Source organism: Vidua macroura, chromosome Z (assembly GCF_024509145.1).
Source record: "Vidua macroura isolate BioBank_ID:100142 chromosome Z, ASM2450914v1, whole genome shotgun sequence".
NCBI lineage: Eukaryota > Metazoa > Chordata > Aves > Passeriformes > Viduidae > Vidua > Vidua macroura.
The window spans coordinates 14,759,407-14,779,876 of NC_071611.1; the positions used below are offsets into that span (position 1 = coordinate 14,759,407).

At 40.5% G+C, this 20,470-nt stretch overlaps 1 protein-coding gene across 3 annotated transcripts in view; it reads right to left on the bottom strand.

Moving 5' to 3' along the window:
• LOC128822023 (transducin-like enhancer protein 4) overlaps positions 1 to 19,904 on the bottom strand; it is a 96,941-nt gene extending 77,037 nt beyond the window's left edge. For all 3 annotated transcript variants that reach the window (XM_054003503.1, XM_054003504.1, XM_054003502.1), the window contains exons 1-4: positions 19,802 to 19,904; positions 19,275 to 19,372; positions 18,104 to 18,167; positions 16,658 to 16,702 (exon numbers count right to left, since the gene is read on the bottom strand). In XM_054003503.1, the coding sequence (XP_053859478.1) occupies positions 16,658 to 16,702; positions 18,104 to 18,167; positions 19,275 to 19,372; positions 19,802 to 19,846 (252 nt within the window). In that variant the 5' untranslated portion in view covers positions 19,847 to 19,904. The remainder of the gene's footprint in view (positions 1 to 16,657; positions 16,703 to 18,103; positions 18,168 to 19,274; positions 19,373 to 19,801) is intronic.
• Between the last annotated feature and the right edge of the window lie 566 nt (positions 19,905 to 20,470).

A 20,470-nucleotide genomic window follows, 5' to 3' on the forward strand; every position in this document is an offset into this window, starting at 1 on the left:
CCACACCATCCCTGGCCCAGTTTACCACAGGGTTGACCCAAATGCAGGATCACCCCTTTCATTACTACTGCCATATTCTGCCTGCTCAAAGTGCACAGAAGACTTCTGCCCTAGATGCAAAAAATCTCCAAGGTGAGACTTTTTCTGAGCACTCCTTTGAGTCAGAAAACAAAAGCACAGTTAAGACCATACAGCAGCATTTCTGCCAAGCTGCTCATTTTATTAGATATCAGTAGTTCTCTGGGCAACATAAGGCACCCTGTTTCACTTCTTCCACTATACTGCCATCAAGTCATATTGGTATCAAATCATATCCTAAATGTTTCACTTCTCAGGTTAGTATCATGATTGGTTTAGCCTGAAGTTTCAGCTAGCCTTTACAGCCACCTGTTAGATGTCTGGTAAATCAAATCACCAATATCCAACTTCATAGTGAATTCAAAACAATAAATAAACATAAACTAGTGCAAATTAGTGGCAAACATACCAAGTCAGTACTGATCAAATGAAGAAATTAAATACTGTGGTCAAAACTGTGAAGAAAAACCCACACTCACAAAACAATATACGTTTTTTTCAGTTATAGAAGACAGAATGAGAGACAGCAAAACCACATTTCCGTGCCCTGTTTGTGGATTTAATGCATTTCTGGCTTTTTGACATGGTATAATTCTATGGTTTACCAAAATGCAATCTCTGAGCTTGTTAATTTCATATTTAGCTTGCTAGGTCTGTAATCTTGCCACTCTTTTAATCAAAAAGGTTTCAGGCGAGTATTTACATGAAAAATACTCATTCAAATCCTAACATTTTACTCACAAAAATACACAGAGGTTGGATATATTCTGGTTTATGAAAATCTGGTTTGCACAAACTATCATAATTATTCCTTTTTGTAATAGCAGCTTCCCATGACAAGTAGAGATTTGGTTGTGCTGTTCTGTTTACACTAGAAATTTACCAGAAATACAAGAAAGGAAACCTTAAAATTACTGAATTACCTACTGACGGTTTGCAAACCTGCTTGTGTAAAATCATTATCTGTTTTTCACAAAAGAAGCAGAAAATGCTGGGAGGAGTAGGATGGAAAATAGGTTTGACAACAGGCAGATAGCTCAGACTGTGCTTCCTTTGCGTGAGCTACAGCGAAGATGTGAGAATAGGTTGGAAAATAGTATACTTCAATATAAAGTGAAATAAGTTTAAAATTACTTATTTATTGAAATAAGCCCATTTTCACTACTATAACACACCAAGTGTAGGTGAAAGCAAGGAAAAGAGAAGTGAGAAAATATTTATTTTTTATGTCCCCAGCAAGGGATACAATTACTTTTACCATGACAAGTATAACTTCTGTTCCTGAACACAAAACCGAAGTTGCTTTAAATTATCTACAGAATAACCCAAGGAGCTGGATGAATAATCGGCACAGTAAAAACTTGCCAACTCCTCAATTATTAGGACCTGAGCAAGTCTGTTCAAGTACACCTGTGTGTACTTCAGTCATACTCTTAAATACCATCCACATGCACCAAACACCACTTTATTTTAACTCTGTACCTGTAAAAAAAGTATTTAAAATAAGTGCTATTTTTCTGCAGTCTGAAGCAATACAGAATTACTCTCAATATCCACTGCAGAACCTGTGTTATGGCTGTAAATCAGACTTTCTCCAGCTCTACTGACTAACCTACACTGTACACTGAGAGATTTTATAGTTTTGTTGAATTCATAACTGTTCTGCATCCAAAGTTGACTCCCTTCTGAGGGAGGGTAATCGCAATAGGTAGAAGGAACTGATGCTCGAATACAGAAAGTGACGTGCTTTACCACCTAAATTCCACTGCTTCACCAAAGTGGAAAAGCAGAGCAGCGTTGCAGCAGAGAGAGCAAAATATCAAACCTTTCTTTTACAGCGTATTGAAGAGACTCCTTAGACTAGTACTTATTTGCAGAAGTTCAACTTGCATTTATGCTCAAATTACATTTACAGCTTCTCTCGTGTAGGGTATTCATATACTGAAGAGTGATGATTCAGTCAAAGCTGTGATCCTGACTACTGAATATGATGCTGGTTTGTCTAATCTTTTGACATCTCTCATGGTCATTACCTTCCTTCCTTCAACATCTGCAACAAATAAATCAAGAAAGAGCCTTGAGGAATTCATTGTCTAGTGGGCAGGTAAAAATACAATCGTGATTAAAAAGAGATTGAGAAACTATTTATTAGAGAGCTACACCAAGATCGTGCCTCAGACTAATAGTTCCACATAGAACCACCCAGCACAGAAAAGTGTATCAAACTCCCTATTATCCCTAACTTTACAATGTAATTGCTTCTACCAGAGAACCAAGATCCCCCTGCACTGCAACCACTCACACATAGCTGCACATGCATTGTAAAGGTTTGGGCACACAGGTCGCATGAATACTACCACAAGGTAAGAAATCTTGTTTTGGTTTTCCCCAGAAAATCCCACCCTGGTAAAAAAAACAGTATTACCACATTGTCAAAATGGAGGACAGAGGCTGAGAAGATGGGACTACCACAGGCAAACTTCCGCAATACAAACCAAAGCATTAACTGCACTACCACTGACAGGTACGTTACTGGAACCTGTTAATTGCAGCTGGGACAGAAGATAGCAGGATTCACGTGGGAAACAAAACGAGGACAAAACTGTCTTGGGAAAGAGCACTTTGTCCCAAGCATACCACCGTATTAGATAAACACAGCCACTTCTAAGTGACTCCCATGTAATAGAATCTCACCTCCCATTTCTTAACACACTGCTCTCCAAACAATCCCCTGTGGTAAGGGCAATGCTTCAGGAAACAATATTACTTCCACTTCCCAGGAAGAGATCTGAAGCAGTGAAAGCCACAGGTGAAGTCTCCAGAAGATATGTAATGGGATTTTTAAAAATGTCTTAACAGACTAGACATGCAATTCTGCAGAAGGTTCGCAACAGACAAATACTCAAGAGGTTTTCTAGAATACCTAAGCACTTGGGGGCTTCTACCCTTACTTATAGCTATGTAACTGCAGCTCTGAATCCTAAAAAAAAACAAAGCACATTACCAGAAAAATCCCAAACTAGTCTTTAGCCCCTAGTCTCCCCACTCAGGAATGACACAGTGATGAAGTCACCAAAAGCACATACACGTTTCCATCTTCAGCACTGAAGCTACCCACTAGCCCTGCTGAGTCTTTGGCTTAAATATTGAGTTCTTTGTCACAGCTCACAACTCATCCCTGCAAAAACCTTGTCCCTGCAACTCCCGCAACTCAGTGCTTCTCCAGCCATGTTCCCCAGACAGCTGAGAACCTCTGCTAGCATTTTATTCAGACATAAAATACAGCAGCAACACATTAAAAAAAAAAAAGACTGGAGATCAGACAGACTTACATGTAACAGCTTAGTGGTTAAAGAGTTTAGTTGGACCAATTATACATCACTTAATAATATTCTTTACTTCTCTTTCCTCGTCTCATAGATTTCTGTGAAAAGTGGAAATACGCTCATTGCTTCCCCTGGAGAAGAAAAGTCTCTTTTGCAGTCCCTGTTTAGAACCAATGTACATGAAAAAACACCACAGGCTAAACCATGTAAATAGGTTTTGGACAGGGACTGTAACACAGTACAAGTCATCCAGCTGACCAGAGTCTTTCCAGGGAGGACAACACAGAATGCACCTCTCCTCTTTCAGATTTAGGGGACCATTAGTAATTTCACACAAACCAGAGTGGTTTTTTGCTAGGTATATCAGCCATTTTCTTGGGACAGAAGAAACATGGGTCTTGCTAGTAGACAAAAAAACAGCTGAACTAAGATGAATCAAGAGTCCTGTCTCCTGCAGCTTGTTTAAGAAAAATCCATACTATGCTCCTACTTTGATATAAACATTAGGTGCCACTCTTTGAAAAGTGATTCTGAAACTACTAAGTCAAAGCAACGTGTCCTGACAGCACCTACTGTGGTGACTTCAAGCAATGAGAGATTTGAGACATTCCTGCAACTTCAACATTCCGCTATGAATGCCTATTCCTCAATCTGTGCTACATTTCTTTGGTACCATTTCACTTACACCACACACATCAAGCACTTGTCTGCCCTCATTCTGCAGCCCAGTGGTGTAAAAGCACCCACACCATCACTCCCATCTTGCTGTAGAGAGCAGTCAAAGTCGCTTACCCAAGGTCTCATGGGAATCCCTTGACAGCATAGTCCAGAAACTTACACTAGCTTCCCTCCAAACCCCAGATCCTGGCAGCTGCATCTCATCCATCTGAGAGCTTTCTGCCTTGCTTTATATTAATATAGAGAGGTATTTCCTGTGTCTACAGATTTTCAGGCCCTCCACGTCTGTCACAGGCTTGAAAAAAACCCTCTTGACCCTTAATGCAGTGCATACTTACCACTTCATTTTTCTTTCAAAATGTGTAAACTAAGATTACCCCAGGATTCTTTCACCTACACAAAGAGATGTTAAAAAATCAAGGCTTCAGATGAAATGCACACCTGAATTCCAAGCACAAAATAGAGCTAACAGCAACTAAACAAAAGACAAAAGACAATTCCTACATTCATAAGGCCTCTATGTCCATTTGACTAAAAGAATATTTGAAAAAAAAATGTTGCATATGCAAAGAAGCTAGACATTTGTATCTCCAAAGAAAAGTCTCATGTCTTTCCATGGACGAAGGTTCTTTAGATGTACAATAGCAAGGCTGCTTATGTTAGTTTTAAAAGCATCATGTATACATGCTTGAAAACTCATCCTCAAAGAGGAATCTACAACCTCAGAAAGAAAAAAGCAACCACATGTACGCTCACAGGGTCTCTCTTCTTGTACAGTCTTGTGGCATTGTTGCTTTTTACATCTCTATATACATGATCAAACCTAAGAACAATTTGAGTCCTTGGCAGATTGTGGGTTTAGGAAAAAATGTCAGAAAGGAACCACGCCCCAGAAATTTCTAGGATGTCACAGGCACACAGTTGTAAGACCTTTTCTTATGCGCCAACAACTGAAACAGGATGCATTTTTTGGTGTCACTAGTCTATAGAGATAAACCAGGGAACTTTGTGGGGGTAAGAAAACTAACTGCCTTGTAGATACCAATGGAAAATGTTCTTCACATTCAAGACACATTACTAGCTTTGTTTTCCACATCTAGAAAAAACTTAAAGCAGGGAGATGCAAAGGAAGCAGGGTACCTCTCTTGAATTAATTAAATCAAGAACTTATACATAATTTGCTTTTCAAGAATAAATACATAGAAAGTAGCTCTGAAATAAAAAGTCCCTTGACATTTGGATGAAGTTGCCAAAGACATTTAATACAGCAAATAAGCAGGAAAGCCTCAGCAATGCTTGATTTTGCTGTTGTTTTAGATAATGTTTAGGATGAGACAGAAACATACATCTTGCTAGCAGAAATTAGGAAGTACTGATAAAAACTGTAAATAACCAACATGTTCAGACTGCAACACCCTTCTGCAATCAGGACAGAAAGTCTACTGGTCAAACTGAGTATAAGAATAGACAATCTATCCTTTGTTAACACACAAAGGACAAGCATACAGGGACTGTTTTATGCCCGAAGTCTTTCAAACCTTATGTTATTCAAGACTGTGGATGTGTATCTCAAGAAAAGGTACCTACTTTGTATCTAGTTACATGCTCTACAAAATTACAGAAACCCGACATTAGTGGTGCTGTAGCTGACTCTCTTTTACACATCAGCACAGTGCCATCTTTCAAAGAGGGCACTAAGAAAGTGGATGGTTCTCATACAGAGTGAATGGCACTGCAGGGAAGTAGGAGACATAAGAAGAAAACCAATTTAACAGCTTCCTCCAAACATTCCCTTTTCTTTGCCTTCTCCCTCAAATGGAAAAGTGTAAGTGTTTTGGCCAGGTTTGGTCTTATGCTCTTTTCTTTCCTTCTCGAAATGTTATCACGAAGACTTGACTCTGCAATTTCCAACTTCAATCTCCAAGTACAATTAACAGAACTGCAGACAGGAGGACAGCTCAAGTATTTGTGGTGTTACATCTCCTGGTAACCCCTGGAGCATAAGGACAAAGGAGACTCCAAAGCAGGAGCTGGACCTTGTTACACAGTGAACATGGGTTTGGAAGAAGTCCTCTTCCTTCCACAGCAAACACATTCATTCAATATGCAGAGATTCTCTAGAATCTCTTATCTAATAGTGCATGTTAAGAAACTAAATCTTAGGTCACACCCCATCATATACCTATCACTACCATTTCAGTCAGAGACAGAAAAGTCACAAGACTTCTGCAAAGAGCTGCAGAACTCACAAACTCACAGTTGGAGAAACCCCAGGCACCTCATTTTCAGATGTTCTAAATTAAAAATGGCCTCTTCCCTGGATCTGAGGCAAGCAAGCCCCTGGATAAGCATCAGCAGTTATCCAGAGCACAAAACAGAACAAACAGTAACACTGACTTTCTCTGCAGATGCTTCATGAAGGACGAGTACCAAACTTTTGCCTCCTGCAGCCACCATAAAACTACAGTGAAGACTCAAATCCCTCTTAACTGAAACGACACAGTTTGGCTCAGCTGCTGGACACAAACGCCCACATGGAATCCATGCTGCCACTGGCTTCTTGGCTGTCAAGCAGCAAAATGGTGGCTAATCCACTTCCAACACAGGATCTCTCAATGCAGAAAGGTGAAAATACAGCACTAGTTATTTTGTCTCCCTTGCACTTATTAATAGGAAAGTGTAATTGGAAAACAGCACTGTGTCAAAAAGAAGTTGAGAATCATTTCAAATATGAAGCATGGCTTTGAACTTCTTATTCACCCCTGTAAAAGGGTAGGAAAGGAGAAAAGTGGATATCCAAGATAAAAACTTTGCTCAAAGATTTCTCTGTTTTCCCACTGGTTTTAAAAAGTAACATTTGAATTGCATGATAAATAGGAGAAATTGGTTTACCAGCACATGTAAGTTATTGAGAAAGAGAGATTAACTAGATATCAAAATATTTTAAATTAGAACTCCCACTGTCTATCTCATTATAAGGAATGCGCAAAAATGAAGATCCACCTGTCCTGCCAAGAAGCAAAGAGACTTGAAAAAGAAAAAGTGTAATCAAAATGCTTTCTCATCCTTAACCCCCAGCTAAAAGCTCACTCAAGTTTCCCTTATGAATAATTTTAAATAATACTGTCAAGTTAACATGGCAAATGACAGCTTCAGCCATGGAGCAACTCTCAGTAACATCTTGTAACCCTGACTTTGCCAGCTCTGAGGTCTGTGCACCATCAAGCAAGTATTCTACCACCCTCTACAAGGATCTCACCACTGTGCCAGTTGAGCAGGTTACCTGTTCCTCCCCTCATCCACAACTGAGGCTGTTGCTGTTAACTCCATGGGCACTCCTGAGTTCTGAGGAAACCAACTGCCCTGAGGACACAATAGACCCAAGCTATGCCTTTTTGCTGTTGTTCCTGGTTTTCAAATGGTCAGTGTTAAATTTCAAAAGCATTTACTGTGACTGCTGACAAGTACCACAATATTTTAAGAATTTGCAGAGAAGCCTGTATTGGCCTTGTTCTGACTTGTTGATTATGGGCTCAAAGTCAGAAAAGACAAATGGATAACATCTTGTTTGCTCTCTGAAGCACGCTTTTGCTGTAGTATATGTGCATCATGGACTACACCTGTAATTGAAATGCAGATGATGTCTCAGCAACAGCTTAGTCCTGCCCTCTCTATGGTGCTACACCTTCACTGGCTACTCAGCCCTAGGGCAATCACTTCTTTCTGGGGTAAGCTAGAATGGGGTCAGAGGGTTTTTTTCTCATTTGCAAAGTCTCCAAACAGCCAAGCCACATCCATAAGCAGAGTAACATAAAAGAGGTTTACTGTACTTTAGACAGAGAGCAGCATTTTTAAAAATTAAATGCTGTCTGTAATCATTCAGGACATGCACATAGTAAGTAATACATACTAGACAAAATCTAGCAGCAGGGTCTAGTGTTATGCAGTTTCTTTATAACATGAAGGGGACAAACTTTTACTTCTGCTCAATTGTGAGATGTTCTGCCAAAGTTTTTTAAGCAAACACAAGAAAAAAGAAAAGCACACGTTCTTACTGCCAATGTTTCACATCGCAAACATAACAGTGAAAAGTTTTTCTTCTTGGTAGAATCTACTACACCAAATGTCAAAAACCTCTGTCTGTGTGATTGTGCAGAGAAGCTATTTAAATAGACCAAAAGAGAGGCCAACTTAGAAGATCAGCACTCAAACTATTTTCTCCGTTTCCTTCTAACACATGAAGAACTGTCACCACCCTACCTCTGCCACCTTATAACACAAAAACTTAACAAGTAGTTCCAGAAAGATTCTTTATATATTTTCAGTTTGGTACTATTATTCCTTAGGAGAGTACACCTCACACATTTTCTGAGAGCTGGAAATTACAACAAAAAATTGTCAGCTGTATCTCATACTCTGCTCCATTGGCTTTATCCTGAATCTTGGTATTTTTTCCTCCTTACTTGCAAAACAAACTAATTATGGAAGAAAGAAGAGAGAAATCTAAGAAACATGAGACATGAACAGTTTGGCAGCTTAAAATGAAAATGGAAGTAAAATTAACTCCAAACTTATTATGTTTATCTCATTATTAATTTTCAGCCAGTCTCATGATATTCCAGTGACTAGCATGATTTAACATTTGGAGTTGGCAATACAGCATACCATACAACTACATAACCATAAAGAGACCAATTCAAGTTTAGTATGAGGACTATAACTTTGACTTGCCTGACATTTGCATTATTTAAGTGTCTTAGCCATAACACCACAGTGCTCAATACCAGAGCATTATGTACCTGTCCAGGGCTAAGACAGTTTTTATGTTGAAATCCTATCCACACAGGCAAGAAATCACTATTTAGAGTTCTATTTATTATTTGTTACATATTTCAGTTATATTTAAAAACTATTATTTAAACAAAAGGAATATGGACACCTGCTTTTGACATTATGCCTAAAACTATTTGTGCTACACTGAACTACAGAGTTTGTGCCACCAGTAAGACAAACAGTTATCAGGGGAAAAAATTCAGAGAAGTACAAGAAGTAGAATCACAGAATAGAGTGGGTTAGAAGAGACCTTAAAGTTCATCTAGTCCCTGCCATAGGCAGAGACATCTTCCACTAGGTACCACTGAAACTGTAGAACTATCACCGTGAACCAAGACAAAACCTGTAACAACACAGATAAACAGAAAAACAAATAGATATTCTTAAAACCAATTCATATTTTTGCATTTTAAAACAAAGATTTATTTTTAACTTGAACATTCAATTTCTGACTTAGAACAGCATTTCTTGACTATAGATAGGTCTGGCTTCCAGATACACTTTTGTCACCTGTGAGCTAATGCAAGCAACAGTTTATATAGCCCACGTTTCACATTATCATCTTTGTTCTGCTCCCATTGCACCTTGTGGCTGAACAGGTTTTCTGAAAGTCAGTGACGAGATGTACACAATCTGTAGACCACCAAGGTAACTTTTTTAACAACTGCACTGCTCACAAACGGACCCACATTTTTGATCAGCCCAATTCGCTATTACATCCATAAACAGTATACTACAATTATCCATAAAAGAAAGAAAAAAAAAGTAAGACCAAATTGATAATTCTGAATTCTCTATATCTGAGAGCCTCGATGTTAAAATTTTTTCACCAGTTTTAATTCACCAAGTCTATGGTACTCAATGTCACTGACTGGTGTAAGCAGCCCCTTCACATTTTGTAACATAAATCAAAATCAGAATCTTAAGGAGCTTACAATGGCAATTATTTCACATGCCTGAATCCTTATGTTTGAAGTTATTTCCTTAACTGAGACAAGCAGCCAAACACTTTTAAACCAGCTTTACAATCAGCTCTGCAGTCTTAATTCTACTTTCCTAATGTCTATTTTGTGCAATGAAAGAGCTCCTCTAGGAAAACTGGTAATGAGATCAGCGAGTGTATAACTAAAACCTGCACCACAATGCACATACACAATAGGGTAGGATCAAGTTTACACAAATGCTGTAAAGCCTGGGCATCCCAGCAAAGCAATACTTCACTCTGAAACCTATCTGCTAATTAATGTTTTTTTCCTGTGCTGAATGACCTCAGCACTTCTTTTTTTGCCCCTAGAAGGACAGCAAATCTCACCACACAAAATGGTGCAAAAGCTATACACAAAATGGTGACGCAGCTTGTCTTGCTTGGTGGATAGCAAGTCCTGATTATTCAAAAGGAGCCTTATGCCTGTGTTGTATTTCCAGCCACACTGGACAACCCAAAGAGCAGTGGTGGCAGGCAGGTGGGGAGCTTCTCACTGCAAAGGTACACATCACCTTTCTCCCTCCCTCTGCTTTCTCCCTCCTCTACCACTGTCCCAAAGGGGCTGAAGGTTCTCACTGGAACATTCTTCTTTATAGCAGTTCCTTTAATAATAAAAAAAATTAAAAAAAAAAAAAAAAAAAAAGCAAGGATTTTTAATAAGGGGAACTGTTAGGTGACCATAACCACAGGGTCACCACTGGCCTCCTCTGTAATTGCAAGTCAGCCCATAAACTAATATAGTCAGTAAGGCAGCATCACAGCAATTAGTATCTTTCAAAGGTAGAAAAATGCTTTTATGTTAAGCACTGTAGAGCACAGCCTTTTGCCAGTAAAAACAGAGCATATGTCTTAATTTAAACATTTGCTCAGCATGTTTTGTGCTACTTCCTGTGTCTTAAGCATCTGTCTGAATTTGCCTAAACAAGTGGGAGAAAACGACACTTTGCTGATGAACAGTGAAAACTGGATTATATGGAAGTTCTTGTCGTCACACATGATATTCTGCAGTTGCAAGGGGAAAGGTTATTTCAACAGTAACTCATGGAGTAGTAGCAACAACAAACTTCTCAGTAATTACCAGGACCTCTCCACAGAACAGCTGCCTAACAGCTGTGAGGAAAAGAAAGCACAGAACCTTAAAAGCACCACAGAAAGCACAGAATTTAGCAGCTATTACCAAGTAAAAGGTTTCTGGTTTAACTCCAGAATAACAGATTTTCCAACTTTTCATAAGCTTCTAAGCTTTTCTGCTGGCTTCAGAGGCTAAATAACCTAAAACTGGGACAAACAAGCTTCAGCTGTCAAACTGATTTGACAGCCTATTTTTTACATTTTGTGACTTTAATCAAAACGCCACTTATTTTTCTCTTCCTCCTTAACAGTACTGTGTGAGCTGCAGTCTTCAAAATTTCACTTCTAATCTCTCATTTTAAAGTTTTTCCGTTTAGTTCTGACTACCCACTGCCTGTATCTCTATTAAATCTTTCCTACTGTTTACAATAGAGAACAAATTCAGTCAGTATAATTTTAGTTGGCTTTCCAGCTATTTTTCAAATGCAAGACAACATATAGTCAGCTACTGAATGTGTCAAAAATAAAGTCCACACATGCATGCACATGCATTCATGCCAAGCCCAGGTTTTTGCCAAAAAATAAAGAGAAGAAAGAGGAGTGTATTTTTCTGTTGCACAGGTAGAGCATACAAAAAACATTTCTCTGTAATGTATGTTTTATCACCATGAAGATGAAAAACAGTCAAAATTCTGCCCTAAATTAAACAAATTGATTCCCATCTTTAGCCCTGTAGGAAAATAATTTACTAAGTCTTAAGAAGCAAGCAGAGTAAAGGCTGGGATGTCATAGAGCCCATATATTAACTCAGTCAGCAATAAATCTCCCCTTACTCTCCATACTACTTTCTTAAATAGCTCACTATAAAGCCCTAACCTAATTAAAAACAGCTTTCTTGGTAACAGTGGCCTTGATTTCACTTATTTACACATTAACTGCAGGCTCTGTTTGGCCAATCCAGTCTATTCCCTGTACCACACAGGGCCTTTTATCTGCCCTGGACAGCATTTTCTCCAGCAGATGAAGTAGATGCCGATTGATTTGCTGTCGAGCATGGTAAATTAATAGCAACAAATTGCTGAGGGCCCCATCTCACTGCTCCACCATGCTTCGGCAGTTTTGCTTTATTTGCTCCATGATGGGCAGCAGTCAGGCCTCTTCAAGTCAATTTCTTCTTAACAACCTGCAATACTTTTCAATGGTGAAAATAGAGCTATTCCTTGTAAGACAGAAATCAATATCCTATTGCCCTTAGAAAATGCTAAACAAGCAGTATTGGCAATCCACTTGGTACTGGAGGGTATCAGATATAATGCAAATCCATACTGCTTCCCTCCTCGTAGTTATTACAGCTTGCTAAAAGGTTCCTAATGCCATTTATCATCATTTACCATCGACTACTGCAGCTATGATTATGATATCCTATCAGCTAGCAGAACCCTTTCATTTCTATCCAATTAATATTTTAGCAGCACTCAAATGGGTTGCTACCCAAGTCTTGTAATAAAATTTACATGGATTGGGCTGATTTTTTTCCCTGTGATCTTAAAAAGACACTTCATTTATTTTTTAATACCAAACTTCTTAGAAGACCTAAATTTTCCTTCCAAAAATGCTGAAATTCAACATTCTAGTACATGAATTAGTTCAAAGATGACAGTCTAGGCAAAAAGTGCAAAAAATAATTTATGTATTAACATCTCCAAGAAATATAAAATAAAAAATTAATGCCGTATATTATTTATACGTTTCATCAGTCCCATTCATAAATATCTCTTGTCTATAGCCAAATACAGATACTTATTTTACAATTACAATTCTCAATTAAACATTCAGCAAGGGTGTTTGATTACAGCAATTTAAATAAATTGTTTACCATAACATTAAAACACTCTAATTTCAGAAATTAAACCCATTGACCACCTCCAAGCACCAACACTATGTTAGAAACACAAATCAGTCAATTAACTATTCATTCATAAACTATCAACTGAGCCTCTTAAAAATGTTTAAAAAAGCAACTTAGTAACAAATGGGCATCTTTAGACCATACTCAACCATTATGCTGATATTAAAATTTATAACAGTAGGGACATGTCTGCTTATACTGCAACCCAAAATTCCTAATCCAGTATTTTTTTTTCCAGAACGTGTTGATTTTGAAGCTGTATTGATCCTAATACAGAATATCAAAAATCAGCTTAGTATATTAGGCTATAACATCACATGTGACAACATACCCTACATTTGTCTTTTAAAAAATTACAAATGCCTAATTCTACCAGTCTTATGCTATTTACTCAGTTACCAAAATTTAAATTAATTATGTTCTCAAACATAATTGTTAAAAATTGGCAACATTATGCAGGCTTAATTAAGATTAAATCCAATTTACTAAATGTACTTTAATTGGTACTAATTACATTAGCTTTCCTTTCAGAATGACAAATTCCCCATAGGTTTCACTTTAATAGTCTTCTATCAAAATCAACACAGGATGACTGATGATGAGCATCACACAAGGGGTGGGAAAAGCGATGCTCTTCCCCCCCTCTCTGCCTCCAGCCACACAGGCACACTGACTACTGCTGCTTTCTGCACGTTTATCCTTTTATCAATTTGCTAAGTCACAGAGTCATGACTCTATCACACATCATTTTCTGTTCCAGTGAAAAATTTCTCTAAAAATAAATACTCTGTGGCTGGAAGCAGCCAAGAAGAACAGAAGCTTTAACAGAAAAATACACAAAGGTTTCAAATATCAGGGCCACCAATTACTAGGGTACTTCCAAGGACTCCAGGGAGTCCTGCTCTTGAACCCTTTGAGACACAAATCTAATAAGTGAATAAGCCTAACCTGATCTTGAGAACTAGGCCCAATTAAGCCGAAGGGCAACTTCACCGCATTATTGCCTGCTTTCCATTACAAGGGCATCCATTGAGTACATCTGGAAAAGAACCTGAGAGGAACCAAGGCTGTTTGCCCAGAAAAACAAATAAAGACAGATATGCCTCTGTGCTAAAGTGAAAAAAAGAAAGAAAATATAATAAGTAGGTGGTTTGCAGGGCTGTCTGTATTTCATAATGTGATAAACTGCCCTCAGGATTTTTTATATGATTGAATTTAGAAAACTGGGGGGGCGAGGGAGAAGGAAAATAAAAAAGGGTGAATCGCTCAATTTCAGCCGAGTGAAATTCAAAGATGGGAGAGGAGGAAAAGGGAATTTAAGATGGTAGACTGAAAAAGCTTTGCACACATCGAATGAAGCAATCAATGCCATCTACACAAAGACCAAACTGGACCGCAATACTGTGATCATAATGGAAAATGGTAATATTTTGCATTTGCCGAGGTAAGAGGAGAAAGGAAAACTACAACACTGTGTCAATAGAAAGGGAGATATGAAAGACAGGAAATTGATATCAGATTTAAGAATGAAAGTGAACAAGTTTCTTAGCCGCAACTAATTTGATTCATCGTCTGACAAAATATTTCAGTGTTTTGCATGAGACTACAATACTTAAAACCCGAATAAAATTAATGGTGATGGAAAAAGGTATTCAATTAAAACCCAGTCCTTTGTAATCTCCACACTTATTTATCACTAAGTATTTAATTTCTGCAGAGTACCACTGACAACTCCATCACCATAAATGTATAAAATGTCTGAAGTAAAGCGTTTAGAAATTAAAAGTCTTTTGCTGTGGGTTTTTTTCCCCTTGCTTAATACAATTCCATTACACATTGCACTTGCAAGCTGATTTTTTGCAAAGAATTTTGTGCTGTCTGTGTAAGTCTAAAGCACTGCTGTAAAAATGGGGTATCTAGAAATATAAACAAGTTTCACTGCAATGCTTGCTTTCAAACGCCTGTAAGAATTTGCTTTGTAGGTGGCCTGTAAAGACTCTGGTCTTTGTGAATTGTTTCCATATCTACAGCTTTATTGATTGAGGATTTGTTTGGTTTTATTTTGTTTTTTGTTTTACTCTAATGGGACCTGAAACAATCTGGATATTCATTTTAGAACAGACCCAACACCTCTTAGAGTCAGTGACCAATCTTTCCACTAGCACATGCGACAAGGATCAGGTCCAGAGAATCAGCATGTGCACACAATCTGATCTGTGAGTGAAAAAGGCAGTGAAATCACTGCCTTTTCCTGTCAGCCATTTGTTGAGTCTTAACACTATCTGTGAGAAGGACCCACAGAATTCAGAAGATCTATATATGTCTGTAAAATAACTTGTATGTACAAGGTTCCATAAGTTTGGAGCTGTAGATGCAAAATGCTTTGAGGAGGGAAATCCCAGTGTCTTCATATGTATGCCATCTAGCAAAAATAGCCCTAATCAGTTCTTTGGCATTGACATGCTAATGGAATACAAAATATAATAAATAACATGAAAAAACCTTGGAATTCTATGTCTGCCGATAAAGATCAACAAGATAAAGAAATCCGATTTCCAAACCCAGAGAAGTTGCAAATCCCTAACTTTGAACAAAAACCCATACAAACCAATTTTCAGGCGATCTTTCTTCTCCCATCCAATCATTTCTTTATTTCTGCAGTTTACACTCCCCAGCAACGCTGGCGAATTGCTCAACCATTTGCTAAAATGAGTTGTCAGTATTAAACTCCACTACAAAAAAAGTTCCCTCACTGGAAAAGAGGTCAGATATTCAATGCATTCTCCTCTAGAGAAGGTTAAAAAACACACATTATCAAATAAACTCTAATTTATACTAGCATGCTCTAGCTGACTAATCTCTTGCTAATCTCAGCCTAAGTGTTAGAGTTCAAGGTACAGAACCGATAGCAGCTCTCCAGTATCTAGAGGGGGCCTACAAGAGAGCTGTAAAAGGCCTTTGACAAGAGCATGTAGTGATAGGACAAAGGGAAATGGCCTTAAACTGAATACATCGCAGGTTCAGTTTAGATATTATGATAAATTCTTTTACTATGAAGATGGTGAGGCACTGGAACAGGGAGGCTGAGGATGCCCCATCCCTGGCAATATTCAAGGCCAGGCTGGATAGGGCTTTGAATAACCTGATCTAGCAGAAGGTTCCCTGCCCAATGCAGGGTGGGGTAGAACCAGATTATATTTAAGGTCCTCTCCAACCCAAAGCATTTTGTGATTCTGTGCTTACACCCTCACAGAAAGCTCCTTTACTCCTTTGTGTTTGAGATGCTAACACATTGGTTCTGGATAGAAGCCCAAGTAAGCAGCCTGAGGGAAACATCAACAGCATTTGCAGCTCCAGCTTAAATCAGCCCAGGTTAACAAAAACAGGTATTTTTTTTCCACACACACTCCTCTTCCTAATACACACATCCCAAAAAATAAACCCCAAAGGTCTGAGACCAGATAGAAAAGAAGATACAACCCACAAACCCATCCATACTCACAGACACCCTCCCTGTCAAGTATAGGAAGGCCTGCATGTGCAAAAATTGCGTGTGGAAAGTCAAGCAAATAATGCACGATTGGCAGACAAGACCGTAACCTACAAAGAGTCTGCATACCAAACATGAGACAGAAGATTCAGGGTCAGGTGAAGAAAAGAAATTTCTGATGCACTCAAGTGTGCAATTAAGGCAAGTCAGACAGAATACACGTGTTTTAAGATTGATGGGAGAAATTATACAGACCATTCTTACAACAAAAGTAATTCTTTACCTACCTGTTTATGCATCTCTATATTCAGCCCATAGGACATCTCGTAATACTAAGAAAAGAGAAAATTACTCTATTAGACCTTTTAGACCAGCAATTGTGAAAACTATTTTGGAATTCATTTTGACTGAAACATCATCTGTACAAAGACATACAGACCTACAGACATTAATTTGCCTTGAAGAGTTCCTGGAGCTGCCAAGAGCATATCTCAGAATAAACTTTTTTTTTTTTTGCTTTATCTACATTGTTTCATGTCACATTTACAACAAAGAACAGCTGTAAAACAAGGCAAAAACAGCCAACAAAAAATAATGAAAAATAATCACAAGCAGAGTCAAGTATTAGAAACAGAAAATTATGAAGATTCTATTCAATAGCACGCATAAAATATGCCAAAAAAACCACCCAAAGTACTTCAAGCATATAAACATACAAATCAGCAATGTCTAACAGACCGATTCAATATTTTAAATTTAAAAAAAAAAAAAAAAAAACACAAAAAAATGTATGTAATTAAATTGCAGGTATTAAAAAAAAAAAAGAAAAGGAAAGAGCATGGAAATTCAGGACCAGAGCAGACACACCAATCTAAGTATGTCCTGCTGTGCCCGATTTCTGCAGGGAACTCTGCTCAGTGTGCAATGTTAATACCAAACAATCTCTAAGACTTAGGCATATCAGGCATTAAAATGACAACTGCAAGCCTTACAATTTGCTTGTGCTCTCCCTTAAGATTTTTTCAAGGTTATTTACTCTTTCTGTGTATACAAGAGTATTACTTGTCATGTGCATATGGAAAACGGCTAATCCTTCAGAGATGTACAAGAGAAGAGATAGCAAGAGTTCCTCTAGAATTACCATGATCCATCACACAATTACCTATTTAGAGATGTCTTTCTACGCACATTATTTAACCAGGTAGACCACACCAACTGAGGAAATCCCTTTCACAGCTGAGATCCCTGACATTCTCAGTTTAATGAAACAATGATTCAGCTGCTGAAGAGCAACAGTTCTTCTAGGAAGTAGACTTTGGATTTGCATGCACTTAGGTAAAATTTTGTCTTACTGCCATCATAGGAAAAAATACTACCAAGAACCATTTTACAGAGATATGACCACTGGAAAAAGTCAACAAAAGTGAAATCATCCCCAGGTACACTATGGAAGTTGCATGTAGTTTGAAAGGGCTGACAAGTTATTTGCTAGCATTTGGAAGAAACATCCTTAATTGTTTAAAAGGTTAAAAAGCCAGATTCACACAGACACTGACAGCTGCAAAGAAGTTAAAAGACCCCAGAAACTACTGATTCATAATGGAAGCACTGATGCAACCTCAACAACAGTAGCGCTACTACAATCTTCCTGTTTGCCTCCAGCAATCCAAATGTATGTCAGTCTCAGTATACCAGGCTAATAGACATTTGAATTTGTTATGCAGCTTGCTTACCATGACATAATGTCGCTGCATCTCTGTCTTCTCACTGGCCAGTTTTTCACATTCTAGCTTTAAACTGTTCAAGAGACAAAAAGGAAAAAGCATGGGTACTTCATAACACTAAAGTGACATTCTCTTGAGCACCGGCTGCTCCCCTTTTCAAACATATCTCTACTACCCAAATACAAATGCATATTCCAGCACTTGCTTGGGAGTTTAGGATGGAGATTTGCACTTTTCCATTTTCAAGGGATACTATGCAACATCTTCATCTCCTAAAAGAACAGCAGACATACACAGAAAATTATTTTTCTAACAAAAAAGCTGAACACTGACACTGGTTCACAGAAGAAGCACGCAGGGGTTCGTATCTTTAACAGTTAAGCTTGAGAAGCTACTAACAAAAACGTAATTTGGGTTTCAGAGTTTTTATTTACGTGTTTTAGAAACATCTCTTTCTTTTACTCGACCCAGAGAAGAATCAAATGAACATTACCGCTTCAAGAAGAAAAACTTGTGGATTTGAATTTTTGCTCTTTGCTATTACTGATGATAGAACTGCAAGTAGAATACTGCGTGTAATTTAATGAATACCGTGGTAAATACCAACGCCTCCAGTGTTTATTTTGTTTTCAGAAGCCTGCTAAACAATCCTGCCAGAAGTCACTTGTCACTTTGAGGACACAGCGCTGTTCCACCTAAGGATAATGAAACAGCTCGCCGCCTCACTTCCAGGTTATCAGCACTTGACATGTCAATGAAAGGCGCGAGGGGGCCGAGCCAAGACAAGATGCCTGTCCTGAGCGGCGTTTCGAAGAAAAGCAAAGGACGGCTCCAACCAGACACGTATTTTTCTATCAACACCCGCCCTCCCCCACTCCGCATCCAAAAGTAAACAAAAAGACCAAAAGAAACAAAAGAAAAAAAAAAAAGCCACGAATGAAAACGGAACGCGGGGAAAACAAGAAAATCCGCTCGCACCACTCGGCTCGGGGCCCACAGGAGCCCCTCGTCCCCAGGGTCAGGAGCTGAGCGGGATGTGGAGGAGCCGGCGAGGAGCGCCTGGCTCGGGTGGGTCCGCCCCGCTCCCGGTTCCGCCGGGGGTCCCGCGCCCCGCCGGCGCGGCATTGAAAACGGCGAGAGGAAAGACCGCGCAGGGCTCGGGCAAAGTAGGCAGTCTTACCTGTGGTACTGAGCCTGCAAAAACTGAAACTCCTCCTTAATCCGATCGCAGGATTCTGAAATGGTGAATTTAAAGGGCTGAGCTGGCTGGTGAGGAGCCTGCAAGCAAGGAACATCAAGTCTTTTAATCGCCTCCTGTCATCCGGTCACCACCTCCCGCCCGCCACCGTCCACCGCCGCGGCCCTCGCACCGGGGCTCCGCCGAAGCGCAGCCCCCCAGGTCTCCGCTCGTCCGCGGGCGGAGGCGCGATGCTCCAAGCGCACCGAGATGCTGCCCCGACGTGTCCGCCGGCGGCGCGGCACGGGCGCTGGAAGATGTGTCGCCCGTTCGGACCCTCCGCACCGGCGGCAGCCACGGGACGCGGGGCTACCGCCCGGACCGCAGCGCACCGAGCGAGGGCAACTCAAACAAGCCAACCCCGACCCTGGGACGCGGCCGGCGGCGCGGCGGACAACAATAAGAAAATGGCTACAACTCGGCGGTGCCCGCGCCTGAGCGCTGCCCGCGGGGCCGCCGCCGCCACTCACCGGGTGCCGGGTCTGCGGGTACATCTTGCTCAGGTCGCGGATCATCCACGCCGCTTCGGGGGGCGCTGGCGGCCGGAGCGGCGGGGATCAGGGCTGCAGGCGCGGCGGCGGAGACGGCGGGCAGGGACGCCCCGGCCCCGCCGCCCCAGGGCTGGCGGGGCACCGCCGGCAGCAGCGAGGCGCGACGGCGGCGGCGTCCGCGACGCTCGGGGGCCGCTGCCACATCCCCCGGGGGCGGTCAGCGGGCGACGCCGGCCGGTTTTCCCGAGCGCCGCCGCCTCTCCACGGGCTCCGGCGGGCTGCGAGCCCCGTGCGGCGGAGGGCGAGGTGGAGGAGGGCGGGGAAAGCCCCTCCGCCGGCGCGCGCTCCACCGGAGATTCCCCCCGCCGGCAGTTTTCCTCCCTTCCTGAAAACTTTTACTGGTGCTGCCGGCGGCTCTCCCGGCGCCGGGCGGAGCGGGCCGCGGAGCCCCGGCGGGGACGGTGGCTGCGGCGGTCGGGCGGCTGCTCCGCTGCTGCGGCGGGGGTGCGTGCGGTGCGGTGCCCTTTTGTGCGGCGGTCCGGTCTTCGCTGCTACCGCCCGCACCGCATCTCCCCCGCTAGTGCTGCTCGACCGCCTTTTGGTTTAATTGAAAAAAAAATTAAAGAGCAAGAAAGATTTAAAAATACG